We start from the raw sequence: 16971 nt of genomic DNA on the forward strand, positions 1-16971 counted from the left end.
CACATTCCTTTGTTGTTACTATAAATAGATGTTTTGTAACATTTTTATTACTGGCCATAGGGAAAAATCGAGACTACCTTTCTCTGGTGCAACATGCAAGTTATATCCAATTCTTAGGTATATTTGACCTATCTCTCCTTTTTAGATTCAATTTCCCTGATTTGTTACTATAAATAACTTATATGATAACTTTTTTTATGATCGGCCGAAAAATTCCATATGAAAACAACTGTAGGTCTTTATATATGCAACGTTTAATCGAAGTGTTTTGTTATAACATATTGTAAATATAGTACAATATTGTTTATACATCATTCGCACATATCTGTTCATTATGTTATACTGCAGTGGAGAGAATAAGGTGTCTTCCAGAAGGGAACTTTCTATTGCATGACAATACTTTATTTACTTGTTTACTCATTAGGCTTATGCTAGAATTTCAGATGACCGCAAAGACTTGTTTTACAGACATAAACAGTTTAAATATCAAGTTATGCTTATTCAGATAACATGATGAATAGTAAATGTGTTTTTATTCAGGTCATATAGATTGAATTATAAACAGTTTGCTCTTATCTAGCCTATTGAAAATTGCAGTATTTTGTGTCATACGCACTTGTATTTAATATGAAAGTTTTTAGTCATGATTTAGAAATGCGTTACTTAATACAATGTATTTCATTCAGCTTATTTACGATGAACGCGATTTACTAGTAAATGTTTGTGTGATGGTTTTATTTTTTTCGACTTGCAGTTTCTAAAGATGAAAAATCGTCAAATGGGATTTTACATCCATTATACAAAGAAGAGAAGACGGAAAGCAGAATTTCTCACGCTGTTAAATTCAGTAATGAGGTAAACACTGTTAACATTCACTACCACACCCATGCAACGGAGAGTGACAATCAAGATTCAAGGAAATACACCTGCAAGGTTAGTTGTTACATTTTGTTTTTTCAAGACACTTCCTCCATTATAATGAACTCTATAGATTTTTCATTGACAAATAGAAAACTAACAGCAACAGAAAGTCAAATATATGATTATTCGATAAGTTTGATGCTTAGTTGCGCTGTGTTACTTTGCCTACTACTAAAACTATGCTTTCAGACACAAGTGTTTGATATTAAGTGTATTTCAAAACAGATTTTCGGGCTTGCTAAATGATATTGTTTATCTTGTTTGCCCTCACTTCTCAACACCTTAGCAAATGATTCACGCAGTATCTATTATTTTATAATGGTCATTTTATAAGAACTGTTGATATATATTTAGGTTGACTTGAATGCGTGTGAAGAACCTTTGGACTTGCTAAGAGAAAATGGACGGACTAAACACACTGAGACAGACAGAGTAAATGAACAAGGTGAGAATAACATATGATAAAGAAGATATGTGTTTGTTTTTGGTATAAGATCAATATATCTTTCATTGAGTGAACATAAGGTCTTGATCAGTGGAAGTGACATTTATTATATGGTATAAGTGACTGAGATACTTGGATCTTGCATGACAAACAAACATATTTTCTGTTTATTTCATGTTTTTGCAATGATTGTAACAGAAGCTTGATTCTATGGAATTTGTAGTTTTCTAATACATCTTACTCTAAAGATGTTAATGCTTTAATTATTCCCTGTCCGTCTGTGAAACTTAATATGGTCATTGGAAGTGGTCTTAGATAATCCTTATTGCTCCTCGTGTCATTTAATCAAAGGTTGCTTCCCTCCGTATGACTATGTGTTTTATAAACACGTATTATTATGAATCTCGTTTTTATCAAAATATTTTTGGATTTGAATTCCAGATTATTTATAATTGTTATCATTACGCATTCAAATGTAGTTCCGTTTATACATGTAAAATATTTATTTTATTTTCTTTTGTTTTGAAAATGCAAGATATAGTTCACAATGATATTTCAATACTCCTGAAATAATGCCTGAAAATGAATAGGAGGCACCTAGAATTTTCGAAATCAAAAGCGCGAAAGTTGCTAAATGCCAAATAAGTTTTTTGGCGAGACGTTAAACCCGACAAAAACATTATTCTAACATCATACAATTATTTGTTTCTTTAAATTCTTCTATATAAAGAGCAGTTAATGGCTTTTCATTGTATATTGATATTATGCATTATTGACGTGTAAGTATTTAAGATCTGTAAACAAATTTTGTCAGTACTATATACAGAGCAACAGTACTTTATATTCAGTAATGAAAGTACCCAAAACAAAATCACAAGAGGTCAAAGACAGTGAACCTGCATGCCAAGATGATGCAACAACTCCACTTCTTCGTACAGAACCAGATTTAGACTGTGCGAAGACCGAATCACCAGACCAGCGTCAGGTTAATGCGTAAATCTGATATCATATACGGTCAAATTTGTTCGATAGACCATGTCCATTCAGGGACCACTTACTTTTTCAGTTCCTTTATGTGTTATCAAAGGACAAGTTGTGTTGTATTAAGATGCCATTTATGTTGAGACCGCTTTTGTCCTTCCCTTAGGTTGTCTCTTAATACATCAAAACTTTAGTTAAACATGTATCAACAATTGATCTAATTCATCACATAATTGTTAGAAAATTGTTTGTAGTAAAACTATTCTATAATAATTACAATTTAATTAGCATATGCATGATACAGGGTTAGATGCATACATATAACATTACTACATTTTGAACAGTTCGTTATACATTATCAGATCTTCCTGTCGGGTACATAAACCGTATATCGTACTTTGTCAATTTCTTATGAGAAATATATCATATATATATATATATATATATATATATATATATATATATATATATATATATATATATATATCATACACATTTGTGCTTGAGTGATACGTTTAATTGTTTATGTAGTTTTATTAAAGAAATCAGTCTTACTTTTTGCAATATTGTATTTTAGAAGCTTTTTGGAACTTATCCAGACAGGACAGATGCCAATGTGTTGCACAAAACTGACAGAGGAGGTATTTTGTTTGCTTTCTTCACTATTGGATCATAAAAATAGTCTATCAATTGAAAAGAAAGATAGAGTAAAGAGTAAACATTTAATAGACAGGCATCGTTTTGCACAGACATTCGTACTTGACCATTTCTATCTCGTATAGGTATAAATGTTTTCTGGTGTTTAAGTGATTACTTACATGTGTGTTTAATGGTAAATTATTTTATCTTTTTCAACATTCAGATTAGATTTGTAATTGGTTATGTGAACAGCTGAGTGTACAAAAATGTATTGTAGAAAATAAAACATTCAACCAAAATTTGTATCTATAATGATACATACATGTAAATATATTTCTGCAAAATATAAAGATATGCCCTTAATCGTATGAATTTGTTACAGGAATCTAAAACTATCAAACAAGTATTTAACGTTTTTTCCAAATTAACATCGCAACGTCTTGATTTCGTTTTTGACCTTACCTATGCGCGTAAATTCGCGTGCGCAAAATTTGTATTAGTTGGTAAAAACATTTAAAGAAATGATATAAGTAGAAGTTTATTTGTTTTACATGAACACTTGATCTTAAAAAGTGGCACAGCCTACATAGAAGCTATGGCATTTGTTGTTCTTTTGGTGAAATTAATTTTGATCTCACACTGAAAAGAACAAATTTTTACTTTTATTAATATTACTATTATTATCATCATTAATTCTGTTCATGCATGTAGCATCATCTAGTGCTCCCCTACTACGGTGGTTCAAACTTTCCCCATAGGGTTAAAATTTGGGGGGGGGGGGGGGGGGGGGGTCACATGGTTTATTTAAATCTTCCTGTCCAAAACAATATAGACTATGGCTCTGATATTTGGCGTGTAGCATCATCTAATGGTCATTTACAAAGATTTTTCAAATTATCCTCCTAGGTTAAAATATGGCCTTGCCCTTGGGGTCACATGGTTTATATAGACGTTTATATGGACAATCTTTAAAAATCTTCTTCTTTAAAACCACTGGGTCTAAGGTTTTGGTATTTTGTATGTAGCATCATCTAGAGGTCCTTTACCACGATTGTTCAAATGTCAAATGATAATCCCCCTAGGGCCAAATATAGCTCCGCCCTTTGAAAATCTTCTTGTAAAGAAAACACATGGCCTGGGGCTCTGGTATATAGCATTGTGTAGTAGTCCTTTACCAAGATTGTTCAAATTATCTCCTTGGGGATAAAACTGGCCAAGCCACGGGATGGGGGTAGTGGGGGGGGGGGGGGGGGTTGCACTTAGTTTAAATAGATACCTTCAACAAAATACTTCTCATAAACCATAAGGCCCATAACCTAGATACTAAGTATGTAGCATGCTCAAGTGGTTCTCTACCAAGATTGCTGAAATCATGACCTCATTGTCAATATGCACGCACGGAGGGTCTCATGTTTTGCATTGACTTTAAAAATCTTCTTATCAAGAACCATAAAGCCCACACTTAAGATATTTGGTTCTTAGTATTGTCAAGTTGTCAACTATCAAGTTTGTTTAAATCAGACCCTGGGGTGAAAGTTGACTGCGTCCTGGGGTCAACAATTTTTAAAGGGAAAAACTTAAAAAACATTTTCTGAAGCAAGCCCAAAGGCCCAAGAGCCTAGGCATTTGGTATGTGGCATGCTGTAGTGGTTCTCTACCAAGACTGTCCAAATCATGAGAATTCGGTCAATATAAGCCATGCCCCAGGTTGTCCCTAGTTTTACATAAACTGTTTTTGAAGCAATGGCGAAGAAATTTGGACCACAAGTACAGTGTTTGATTTCAATTCTCATCTTGAAAAGTCATCAACATGACCTTATGACCTACTTTCTCGTTTTTGAAGTTACAGTTTACAAATTTGGACCACATATATAATGTTTGATACAGATGTCAATACTTATCTTGAATAGTCATTATCATGACCTACTGACCTTCTTCCTTGTTTTTGAAGGTACAGCATAGAAATTTGGACCACCTGTTTACATTTTGATACAGGTTTCAATACTCATCTTGAATGAATATTCTTTTATCTTGACCTACCGATCTACTCACGTGTTTTTATATAATTTCAGGAGAGCCACATGTTACTGGAGCAGGTCAGAAAACAACAACTGGAGAAGAATTTGCTAAGGGCAGAAACGAACTGCTTTCACAGTTTGAAGTTAGGGCTTTAGGAGAGCATATGGAATCAGTTGGTGCCTTGATTCATATGGGGGAGGTTATTGGGACAGTGTTCAGAGCAGGAGATTCCTATGTTTTCACAGCTTTTCATGTGGTTAGAAAAATAATTGGTAGGTACTTATAAAGCAAATTAAACAGTTACAAATTTTTGAACCAGAAATGGGCAAAGGAGATTTGACCGTTTAAGTTTCAGAGACACAAACAGATGATTGAAGCTGGTCAAGTTCTTATCTTTTTTTCACTTTTCCTATAATCTATTAGACATTTATGCAAGGATCAAAAACACATTCAAATAGGTAAATCTCTGTTAAAGATATATATCGTACTGTTGATTTTTGAATTCTTGGCAGTTACCCACTCTCCTTTAATTAGAAAGCATTTAAAATGCAAAACATTTCTTTTGGTTTCAGTATAATTTAGTAAGCTCGACTATATGAAGAATATGGAGAGCTATCTTACTCACCATGACGCCGACGTCGGCGTCTTTCTGCGTCCCCACCTTGGTTAAAGGTTTTTACACTTTTTCTTTCTTGACCTTATCTCTGTAATTACTTTAGATAGATTTGCTTTAAACTTAAAATAATTATTTCTCATCATCACCCACATTATCTGGCACAAGGGCCATAACACTCACACAAATAATTTATGAATTATCCCCCTTTTTACTTTGAATTTCAGGTTAGAATTTTGATGCAGTTTCACTCTATTTCAGTTATTCCTAAATGGATTTGATTCAAACGGAAAGTAGTGATTCAACATCATAGGACACAAGGCTGGTACCAATATTCAATGAATTATCCTCCCTTTTATTTAGAATTTCAGGTTAAAGTTTTGATACACTTTCTCAATATCTCAGTTGTATCTTAATCGATTTGATTCAAACTTAAAATAGTTGTTCAACATCATCACTCACATCATATGATACAATGTCCATAACTCTGCCACCAATATTTCATAAATTATCCCCCTTTTTACTTTCAGGTTAAAGTCTTTACTCAGTTATTACCAGATGGATTGATTGTGCCCCCCACCATGAGTGGTGGGGGCGTATAGATTTGGCCTTATCCGTGCGTGCGTCCGTGCGTCCGTCTGTCCGTCGGTCCGAAGTTCGTGACGTGCCTAGCTCAAAAATTATTTGATATAAATTGATGAAACATTGCATTCATTAGTCTTTATCATGATATGAACTTGCGCACCTTCTATTTTTCGTATGGCTCCGCCCCCTATTTCCAGAGTTATGGCCCCTCAAATAGTCAAAAATGCACATATTCACCTTGTGACACGCCTAGCTTAAAAAGTATTTGATACAGATTCACGAAACCTTGCATGAGTCTTAATTATGATATGAACTTGCGCACCTCTTTTTTTCTACTGGGTCCGCCCCCTACTTTCAGAGAAATGGCCCCTGCAATAGTCACAAATGCACATTTTCATCTTGTGACGCGCCTAGCTTATAAAGTATTACATATAAATTGATTAAACTTTGCATGAGTCTTATTATGATATGAATTTGTGCACCTCCTATTTTGTATCTTTTTATGTGACTGTTAGAACAATAGAGAGAACAATGGGGGAGTCACATAAAGACCGCTTCGTTAGAACTTCCGTCCTTCCGTCCGTCCGTCAGTCCGTCCGTCCGTACGTCACACTTCATTTCCGAGCAATAACTGGAGAACCATTTGACCTAGAACCTTCAAACTTTAAAGGGTTGTAGGGCTGCTAGAGTAGACGAACCCTATTGTTTTTGGGGTCACTCTGTCAAAGGTCAAGGTCACAGGGGCCTAAAAATTGAAAACCATTTCCGATCAATAACTAGAGAACCACTTGACCCAGAATGTTGAAACTTCACACGATGATTGGTCATGAAGACTAGATGACCCCTATTGATTTTGATGTCACTCCGCCAAGGGTCAAGGTCACAGGGGCCTGAAAATTGAAAACCATTTTCGATCAATAACTAGAGAACCACTTGACCCAGAATGTTGAAACTTCATAGGACGATTGGCCATGAAAAGTAGATGACCCCTATTGATTTTGGGGGTCACTCCTTCAAAGGTCAAGGTCACAGGGGCCTGAACATTGAAAACCATTTCCGATCAATAACTAGAGAACCACTTGACCCAGAATGTTGAAACTTCATGGGATGATTGATCATGAAGAATAGATGAAACCTATTGATTTTGGGGTCACTCCGTCAAAGGTCAAGGTCACAGGGGCCTAAACATTGAAAACCATTTCCGAACAATAACTAGAGAACCACTTGACCCAGAATGTTGAAACTTCATAGGATGATTGGTCATGAATAGTAGATAAGCCCTATTGATTTTGGGGTCACTCCGTCAAAGGTCAAGGTCACAGGGGCCTGAACATTGAAAACCATTTCTGATCAATAACTAGAGAACCGCTTGACCCAGAATGTTGAAACTTCATAGGATGATTGGTCATAAAGAGTAGATGACCCCTATTTATTTTGGGGTCACTCCATCAAAGGTCAAGGTCAGAGGGGCCTGAACATGGAAAACCATTTCCGATCAATAACTAGAGAACCACTTGACCCAGAATGTTGAAACTTCATAGGATGATTGTACATGCAAAGTAGATGACCTCTATTGATTTTGGGGTCACTCCATTAAAGGTCAAGGTCACAGGGGCTTGAACATTGAAAACCATTTCCGGTCAGTAACTTGAGAACCACTTTACCCAGAATGATGAAACTTCATAGGATGATTGGTCATGCAGTGTAGATGACCCCTAACCAAATTGTGGTCACTCTGTTAAAGGTCAAGGCCACAGGGGCCTGAACATGGAAAACCATTTCCAATCAATAACTTGAGAACCTATCGACCCAGAATGTTGAAACTTCATAGGATGATTGTTTATGCAGAGTAAATGACCCCTATTGTCCGTTAAAGGTCAAGGTCACAGGGGCCTGAACATTGATAACCAGTTCCGATCAATAACTTGAGAACCACTTGACCCAGACTGTTGAAATTTCATAGGATGATTGAACATGCAGAGTAGATGACCCCTATTGATTTTGGGGTCAGTCAATTAAAGGTCAAGGTCAGAGTGGCCTGTTCATGTAAAATCATTTTTTGGAAATAACTTGAGAACCACTTGACCTTCAATGTTGAAACTTAATAGGATGATTGGACATGCAGAGTAGATGACCCCTATTTTAATTTGAGGTCACTTGATCAAAGGTCAAGGTCACAGAAGCCTGAACAGTGACTTGAGAACCACTAGGCCAAGAGTGTTGAAATTTAGCGGGATGACTGGACATGCCAAGTAGATGATCCCTATTGCAGCCAACCATCAGTGTCTCTTTGACTTTCGCTCCTGACCCCTATTGACGTCTTGCCTATAGGACTTTGCATTGGGGGAGACATGCGCTTTTTTACAAAAGCATTTTCTAGTTTCATCTTATCATTCACATCATACGGCACAACGCTGGCACCTTTTTTATGAATTATGCCTCATTTTACTTAGAATTAAATGTTAATTTTGATGCATTCTCACAATTATTACAGTTATTACGAACAGGATTTGATTCTAACTTGAAGCAGTTGTTCCACATCATCACCCACATCATATGACACAAGGTGCATAACTCTTATACCAATATGTTATTATCATGCTCCCTTTTTGCTTAGAATTATACGTATATAGTGTTTTGATACACTTTATCTTTACATTTCTTTATTATTTAATATTTTTGACACAGACTAAAGCTGTTGTGCAATATCTTCGACTGCCATTGGAATCTTTAAACACTCCATTGACAGCTCCAGTTTACTCAGATGTGACCAGATTCACTATCCAGCATCGAGATAGTCGAGCGTGATGTCTCCTGTGACAGCTTTTGTTTTTCACTTGCATTTAAATATACTTGGATATTTTGACTAAGAACTAAAAATAGCATAGAAATTCATTTGTTTCTGTTCTATCAGCAGAAGGAGGTGATAGCAATTTTGCAAGCTTATATGTTTATAGCATTTATACCTCAGCTAAAATAACACTATTTTGGATGGCAATCAGGATAGGAAAAAATCAAATATCAAAACTACCACCAGTGAAAGGCTTACTTAAATTAACTTTACCTTGCTAGACATGTCCATCTTTCAATTTAGACATTGCCATTAACTGTTAAAAGGGGTGCTTACAAAAACGATACTGACTGAATGATGAGTAGTGCAGATCTTGATCAGACTACACAAAAGTACAGACTGATCCTGATCTACCTTGGTAACAAAGGCAGAATCAGTCATGTCCAGTATAAGAAGGGCTAAGCGCTCACTGAACATGATAAGTGTGCATGACCAGAACCATTTTTTGACCAAAATCAGGTTAACTACCCTGGAAGATGAATGTCATTATTTGTTAGGTTTTAGCTCACCTGAGCCAATGGTGAGTTTTTGTGACAGCTTCATGTCTGTCATGTGTCGTCAGTCGCGTGTCCTCAACATTTTCTAAAAAAGCTTCTTCTTGAAAATCACTAGGCAGAATTATACCAAACTTCACAGGAATAGTTCTTCGGTGGATCCCTTTTAATTTTTTTCAAAGAATTGAAAATTCCATGCAAAATTCTGGTTGCCACGGCAACCCAAAATGAAAAGCTTCTAAAATCTTCTTGTCCAAAACCACAAGGCGTAGAGCTTTGATATTTGGCATATGACATAATCTAATGGTCCTCTATAAAGATTGTTCAAATTGTGCCCTAGGGGTGAAATGAGGTCCCGCCCGGGAGTTCACAAGTTTAACACAGACTTATATAGGAAAACACTTTGAAAATCGTCTTGTCTAAAAGCAAAAGACCTAGGCGTTTGATATTTGGTATGAAGCATTGCCTTTTTGTCCTCTATCAAGATTGTTCGAATTATAACCCTGGGTTGAAAAGAGGCCATGCCCCGGGGATCTAAAGTTTTGCACAGACTTATATAATAAAAAACTTCAAAGATCTTCTTGCATGAAACTGCAAGGCCTAGGATTTGATATTTGGTATGTAGGATTGCCTGGAGGTCCCGTGTTCAGGTGAAAAGAGGCCCTGCCCTTGGGGTCCCAAATTTAACAAGAACTTATATAGGGAAAATAAAAATCTTCTTGTTTGAAAGTTCAAGACCTAGGCCTTTGATATTTAGTATGTAGCATTGCCTAGTAGATCTCTAACAAGATTGTTCAAATTATGCACCAGGGGTGAAAAGAGTTCCAACCCTGGGGGCATCACTTTTTATAAGAAATATATAGGAATATTTTTTTCAAAAATTAACATATCATATTTCCTAGACTGTTTCATTATAATTACCTGATGACCTCAAGGGGGGATTAGGGATAACTTGACTATAACCTTGACCTATGAACTTCTTTATTTTTGTTAGGATACAGCCTTGAAGCCTTGAAATTTGGATGACCTGTAGGGTTTTGCACACCAATCTTAAATTTGACTTTCAGTAACCACGAATGTGACCTACTGAACTACTTTGCTATATTTAAGCATCACTTTGCCATCTAAAACATGTGGCTTATATTTCTTATATAAGCGCGATTCAGGGTCATCATGACCCTCTTGTTTGGTTGTTAATATAAGAACTTTTTGTTTTGTTTTGAGGAATGGAAGTGTGTGTAGTTATGGCTCAAGACTGTTTATAGTAGAGCTGAGGATTTTGATATCTTGGCAAGAACCGTGCTTTTCTAATAATTTGCACCCATTGGTAAAAGATTTTTGTCTGATTTCAGATATAAACCTGAATGGTCAGTATGATTTCGCACTGCTGGAGATGGAAAATGTCTGGGTAAACTTCAATGCATCAGTTGCAGAACCATCATGTTTCGTTTACAAAGTATGTCATGAATTTTCAAGTAACGATCCATGTTTGGACTTTGCCGTTCTCAGAATAACAAACCAAGTGCAGCTACCTAGGAAGATGTTCCTAGATAAGTATAATTTTGAAAGGTTACAGGCAAAAATGCTGTCAGGCATTGGATATGGACATCCTGAACAACACAGTAAATGCAAAAAAGGTTTAGATCCTAATTGCCAAATTATTTTTGCAATAAAGAATAAAATTGCATCTTGTAGAGAATGGATGCAGGGTTATTTCGATTATTATCGGAATGCTGTACTTCAAAATGGTGAAGATCCTGCGCTTGTTGATAACAGTTATGTCGGTATTGATACACAACGCAACATTTTCTTGGATATTACTATGGAACATGGAGGCTCTGGTTCTCCGTTTCTTACTAACGATGGAAGGGTTGTTGGCATTTTAACTCATGGATATCCAGAATTCTGTTTTAAATTGCCACTGATAATACGCAGCTGTTTTCCAAAACATAAAATGTTTGAATCAGTTCTGAGACTAGATTATGTCTATCAACACATATCTGCAAGAAACCCAGAGCTTGCTAATAATCTTTTCGGAGAGTTTGTTGATCAGGATTGATGTAAACATAGGCATTGGGGTCTCAGATAAGAAGTATGCATGTAAAAATTGATTGCAAAGGCATGTCATAGGATGTATATAACAAACGAAATGTTTTCCTTTTCTTTGGAAACAATGATAAATCTAGAGGCTTTTATTTCTATTGAATTCCTGCTTTTTTGTCCCCAATTCCTACCCCTGTAAGAGAAATATAGGGTATTGCTCATGTGGGCCAGTCTGTCTGTAGGTACAGCGCTTAGTTTCCAATCAGTTCTTAGAGAATGCTTAGCCAACAGTGCATTGATCTGTTGTCAGTAAACAACCAATATTGTTATAGGGTCAGCAGGTTAAAGGTCAAATTTACAGTAACCTTGAGACTGAAAACTTTGCCCTACATTCATCAATATATATAATTAAGTCTCCCTCAGTGGGGAAAACATATTGTTTTTGCTCTGTTCGTCCGTCCGCCAGTCCTTCTGTCCGTCCGTCAAACTTTTTTCCTATCAATAACCGGAGAACCATTTGACCAAGAACCTTTAAACTTCAAAGGGTGACAAGGCTTCTGGAGTAAACGACCCCTATTGTTTGTTTGAGGGGTCACTCCATCAAAGGTCAATGTCACAGGGGCCTGAACATGGAACACCATTTCCGATCATTAACTTGAGAACCGAAAACCATTTCCGCTCATTGACTCTAGAAACACTTGACCCAAAATATTGAAACTTCATATAACCAGAGTAGATGACCCATATTGATTTTGGGGTTACTCTGTTAAAGGTCAAGGTCACAATGCTTCAACATGGAAAACAATTTCCGAACAATAACTTAAGAACCAGTTTATCCAGATTGTTGAACAACGTAAGATGATTGAACTTTCTGAGTAGATGACTCCTATTGGTTTTGGGGTCACTCTGTGAAAGGTCAAAGTCACAGGGGCCTGAACATGGAAATCTATTTCAGATCAGTTACTCAAGAACTACTTGATCCAGAATGTTGAAACTTCATAAGATGATTTGAGATGTAGAGTAGATGACCCCTATTGATTTTGGGGACACTGTACTAAAGGTCAAGGTCACAGCAGACAGAACATGAAAATCCATTTCCTGTCAATAACTTGAGAACCATTTGACCTAGAACCTTCAAACTTTATAGGGTGATGAGACTTACGGAATAGATGACTCCTAGTTTTGGGGGAGTAACTCCATCGAAGGTCAAGGTCATAGGGGGCTGAACATAGAAAACTATTTTCAATCAATAACTTGGGAACCACTTCACCTAGAATGTTGGAACTTAAAAGGATGATTGGACAAGCAGAGTAAATGACCCTATTGATTTTTGGGTCACTCAATCAAAGGTCAAGGTCTGACTCACTGGAGCCTGAACATTGAAACCCATTACCGGTCCATAACTTGAGAACAACTTCATAGGATGATTTGACATGCAGAATAGATGACCCTTATGATTTTGGGGTCACTCTTTTAAAGGTCAATGTCACAGCAGCCAAAACACAGACATATATTTCCGGTCAAAAACTTGAAGACCATTTGACCTAGAACCTTCAAGCTTAATAAAATTATTGGACATGCAGAGTAGATGACCCCTACCGATTTCGGGGTTGCTCAATCAAAGTTCAAGGTCACAGGGGTCTGAACATGGAAAACATTTCCAATTAATAACTTGAGAATCACTTGGCCAAGCGTGTTAAAACTTACTGGGATGATTAGATATCCCTTTTGCAGCCAACCATTAGTGTCTCTTTGAATTTTGATCCAGTCCTCCATTGACTTCTTGCCTACACGACTATGCATTGGGGGAGAAATACGCTGTGGTTAGGACTTCTATGGTTTTTAAGGTCAGATTATTAAAGGTCAAGATCATGGTAAACTTGTGTATAAACATGGTTACTAATAGATAGATGAAAAACACTTTTGTCTATGACAGTGAGTCTTCGTAGGACAGTTGCTTGTGGTAAGTAGACGAATTATATTTTTTGAGGATAAACTTTTTAAGGTCAAGATCATTGGCCTTGTGTGTCAACTGGATTTAAAATGTTTTGGCATGTGACCATCATATTTCATAATATGGTTGTCAGTGGTAAGTTGTTTTGTGATCATTAGACCAAATGTTTTGGTCTAGACTGTTAGCTTCATAGGATGATTGCCTTGGATAAGTAGATAATCACTAATGTTTTGGAGGCCGGTTCCTAAAGGTCAAAGTGACTTTGTGACCAAAAATTGAATCTCTAAACCCGTAAAATGCTTCAGCCTATGACCATGGAAGTTTCTAATATGACTGTCTGTGGTCAGTAGTTAACTCTTATTGTTTATGGGTCATTAGGGAAAGGTCACAACATACTTACACACCAGTTACCTCTGACAGGCTATCATGTGTGCATATGTGCTCTATAAGCAGCTCATGTTTCTAGTATGAAATTTGTGCATTTGACTTGAGATTATGAACTTTATCTTTTGAAGTGTTTCTAGTGTTTTAAAAAATATTTCTTTTTTGTATTGGTCTCTCTGCTGGATACTCTTATCTAATATTTTCAGAACAAGAATTGCACTAAACTTTTAATTCCTTTCCAGTTCGACTATTTAAAGAATAGTAGAGCTATTGGACTCGCCCGTGCGTCGGCGTTGGCGTCCGCGTCCCAATTTAGTTTTTGTATGTAAGCTGGTATCTCAGTAACCACGTGTGGGAATGGGTTGAAAGTCCTGGCTGACCCCATTGTGGTTTTCTTGTTTAACAAGACTATAACTATTGCTGTAAATGGAAAGGGTTAGCTATAATTTGTGTTAATTCTTCTAAAAATGGAGTCTCTCTAACACAAAAGACAGCAAATAAAGTTTACCTTGATATTGATTACCTTGGTGTAGTAGATACTACTGAAATGTGGTTAAAACATTTTTTTTTCAGAAGGGATCAGCCTTTGACATTGGACATTGTTTCTTGTCATCGTGATTTTTTTTATTTCTTGTTGTGCTCCCGGAAGGGGAAACAATATATAGTCTCCGCTTTGTCCGCCCATTTCTGTTAGGAGTATATGTCAGCAACCACTGATTGAATTTAGCATAATTTTATAGGAGGCTTCACTATCAAAACGATATGTGCATATTGTCTTCATGTTCTGGTCGGATGATTTTTCACAGTGTCATTGCCCTTTGATTATTTAACCGTAGTATACTATAGCACAATTCTTGTCCGGAGTATTCTCAGCAACCACTGATTCTTCATAGGAAGCTTTACTAAAGTATCAAGAGGAAATGCACATATTAACTTCATGTTCTGATCCGATGATTTTTCACCCAATGATGGCCCTTTCATTATTAAACAGTAGTAAACTATAGTACAATTCTTGCCCGGGGTCACTGGCACCGGAACAGAAAGAAAATGCCTCTGTACATGTTATACCTTACCCCTAGGTATTCTATAAGAACCATGGTCATGAACGGGAAAATATACTAACCCGTTTCAATCGTACTTTTTTCAACTTAAACGCTCAGTTCGGTGAATGGGTACCTAGTATATTGAACAAGCGATAATTTATCTTGCAACGTGCACCAGTCACATTGTCTCAATATTCCATATTGCTGAGATTATCAACATATTTTATGCTTTCGTCAACGTTACAGAAAAAACTTGCGTGACCTTCCCTAATGAACATCTGGTCTAGAGGTCAAGGCAGTGTGCACATGTTAGGCGAAACGTAAACAAACTTAAACAGAAGTATAAAAAATTCACAGTTTTACACTAAAACTCGAAATGGTGAATGAAATTCATCTTGTATATGATTTTTTAATTTGAAATCATACATTGGTCAACATCTGTTCTGTTTATTTTATTCATTTTGTACCTTTATGCTGCATTTTCACATATTAACGAACACATGTAGTAAAATAACGATTGACATGCAGTTTCACAATAGCCAATCAGAATGGTTTTGCAATCTAGAACGGAACTTCACCAGGGAAGGTCAAGCAAGTTGTTTGTGTAACGTTGAAAAAACTATAAACCACGCGTTGTTTTTGTAAGATAAGAAGTATTGAAGAAATGTGACCGGTACACAATTGAAGATAAATTACCACTTGTTTGATATCCATAGTACACATTTACCGAACTGCGTCCTTTAGGTATGAAATGCGCGATTGAAACGGGTTAGTATATTTTCCCGTTCATGACCATGGTTCTTATAGAATACCTAGGGGTAGGGTATAAAATGTACAGAGGCATGTTCTTTCTGTTCTGGTGCTAGTGCCCAGGGTATTCCTCTGCAATCACAGCTTACTAAAAACTTGACTCTTAAGAGCAGGTGATCATATTGTCTTCATGTTCAGGTTGATTATTCAGTAGTAGTATACCATAGTACAATTCTTGTCCGGAGTATTTCTCAGCAACCGCTGATTGGAATTTAGTGAAAGTTCATTTGAAGCGTCACTAGCAAGAGGAAATGTGCATGTTATCTCTGTGTTTAGTTCTGATGATTTTTCACCCAGTTATTGCCCATTGCCCTTCGATTATTAAACAATATTATACAATAGTAGTGTACAATTCTTGTCCAGAGTATATTACACTGGTTGCAATTTAGCCATACTTCACAGGAAGCTGTACTATCAAGAGAAGATACGCATAATATCTTCAGGTTTTGAATAGGTGATTTATTCGTGTTGTTGAGAAGGTGCTGACAGATTGAGAATGTCATGTGTTAGAGTTCCTGTAAAATATTGAAGACATTTTTAGATGTCCGTTACCGGTGAAGATGCAAGTGCGATTTTCGTGCGACATAGTTGTTACGCGAGCAGAAATATATCCGATTGTAAACAAAATTCTCAGTAGTTCTCGATACGTATCATATTCCAATGTAAGTGTTTTCCCAAGATTTTGATACAAGATTGGGGTGGATAATATACCCGCTAGCGTAATATATTCATGTTCTTACGATATTAAAACTTAGTAAAAATTAAGCGCCATCATAGTGTTGAGTGTTTCTCAGCAACCACCTGGAATTCAGTTAAAATTCATAGGATGTTTCACCCTCAAGAGGAGTTGCGCATATTTTCTTCATTTTCTTTGGGAATAGAATAAGCTTTCAGTGAGATATTGCCCTTTAATTCATATGTGCACAATCAGTAAATTAAAGTTTCGTTCTTTTAATCTTTTAATGTGGAAATTTCGGAGAGCATCCATCACGGTTTACCGATATTTCTTGTTTTTAATACTTTATTGAACTGTGCAGTGGTTTGTCTCAAATTTTGGCATAGAGTGGACTGGTTTCAAAAGATGTATGATGTTCATCACAAAATTTTAACATGATTCTTTCTTGCTAATATCCAAGGACAAAATTTGGCCTATGTACATGCACATTTTCTAATACGTAGTGAAATTTAG

The 16971-nt window shown here is 36.2% G+C and overlaps 1 protein-coding gene across 1 annotated transcript; it reads left to right on the forward strand.

Annotated features, from left to right (window-relative positions):
• Nucleotides 1-754: 754 nt before the first annotated feature.
• LOC128552946 (uncharacterized) lies at nt 755-15051 on the forward strand (the record flags this gene model as incomplete). The annotated part of the gene is made up of 6 exons (XM_053534030.1): nt 755-933; nt 1276-1366; nt 2215-2351; nt 2925-2988; nt 5059-5277; nt 10901-15051. Coding segments are annotated over 6 exons (1397 nt in total), but the record flags the coding sequence as incomplete, so codon positions are not given.
• Between the last annotated feature and the right edge of the window lie 1920 nt (nt 15052-16971).

Source organism: Mercenaria mercenaria, unplaced genomic scaffold (assembly GCF_021730395.1).
Source record: "Mercenaria mercenaria strain notata unplaced genomic scaffold, MADL_Memer_1 contig_3317, whole genome shotgun sequence".
NCBI classification, from domain to species: domain Eukaryota; kingdom Metazoa; phylum Mollusca; class Bivalvia; order Venerida; family Veneridae; genus Mercenaria; species Mercenaria mercenaria.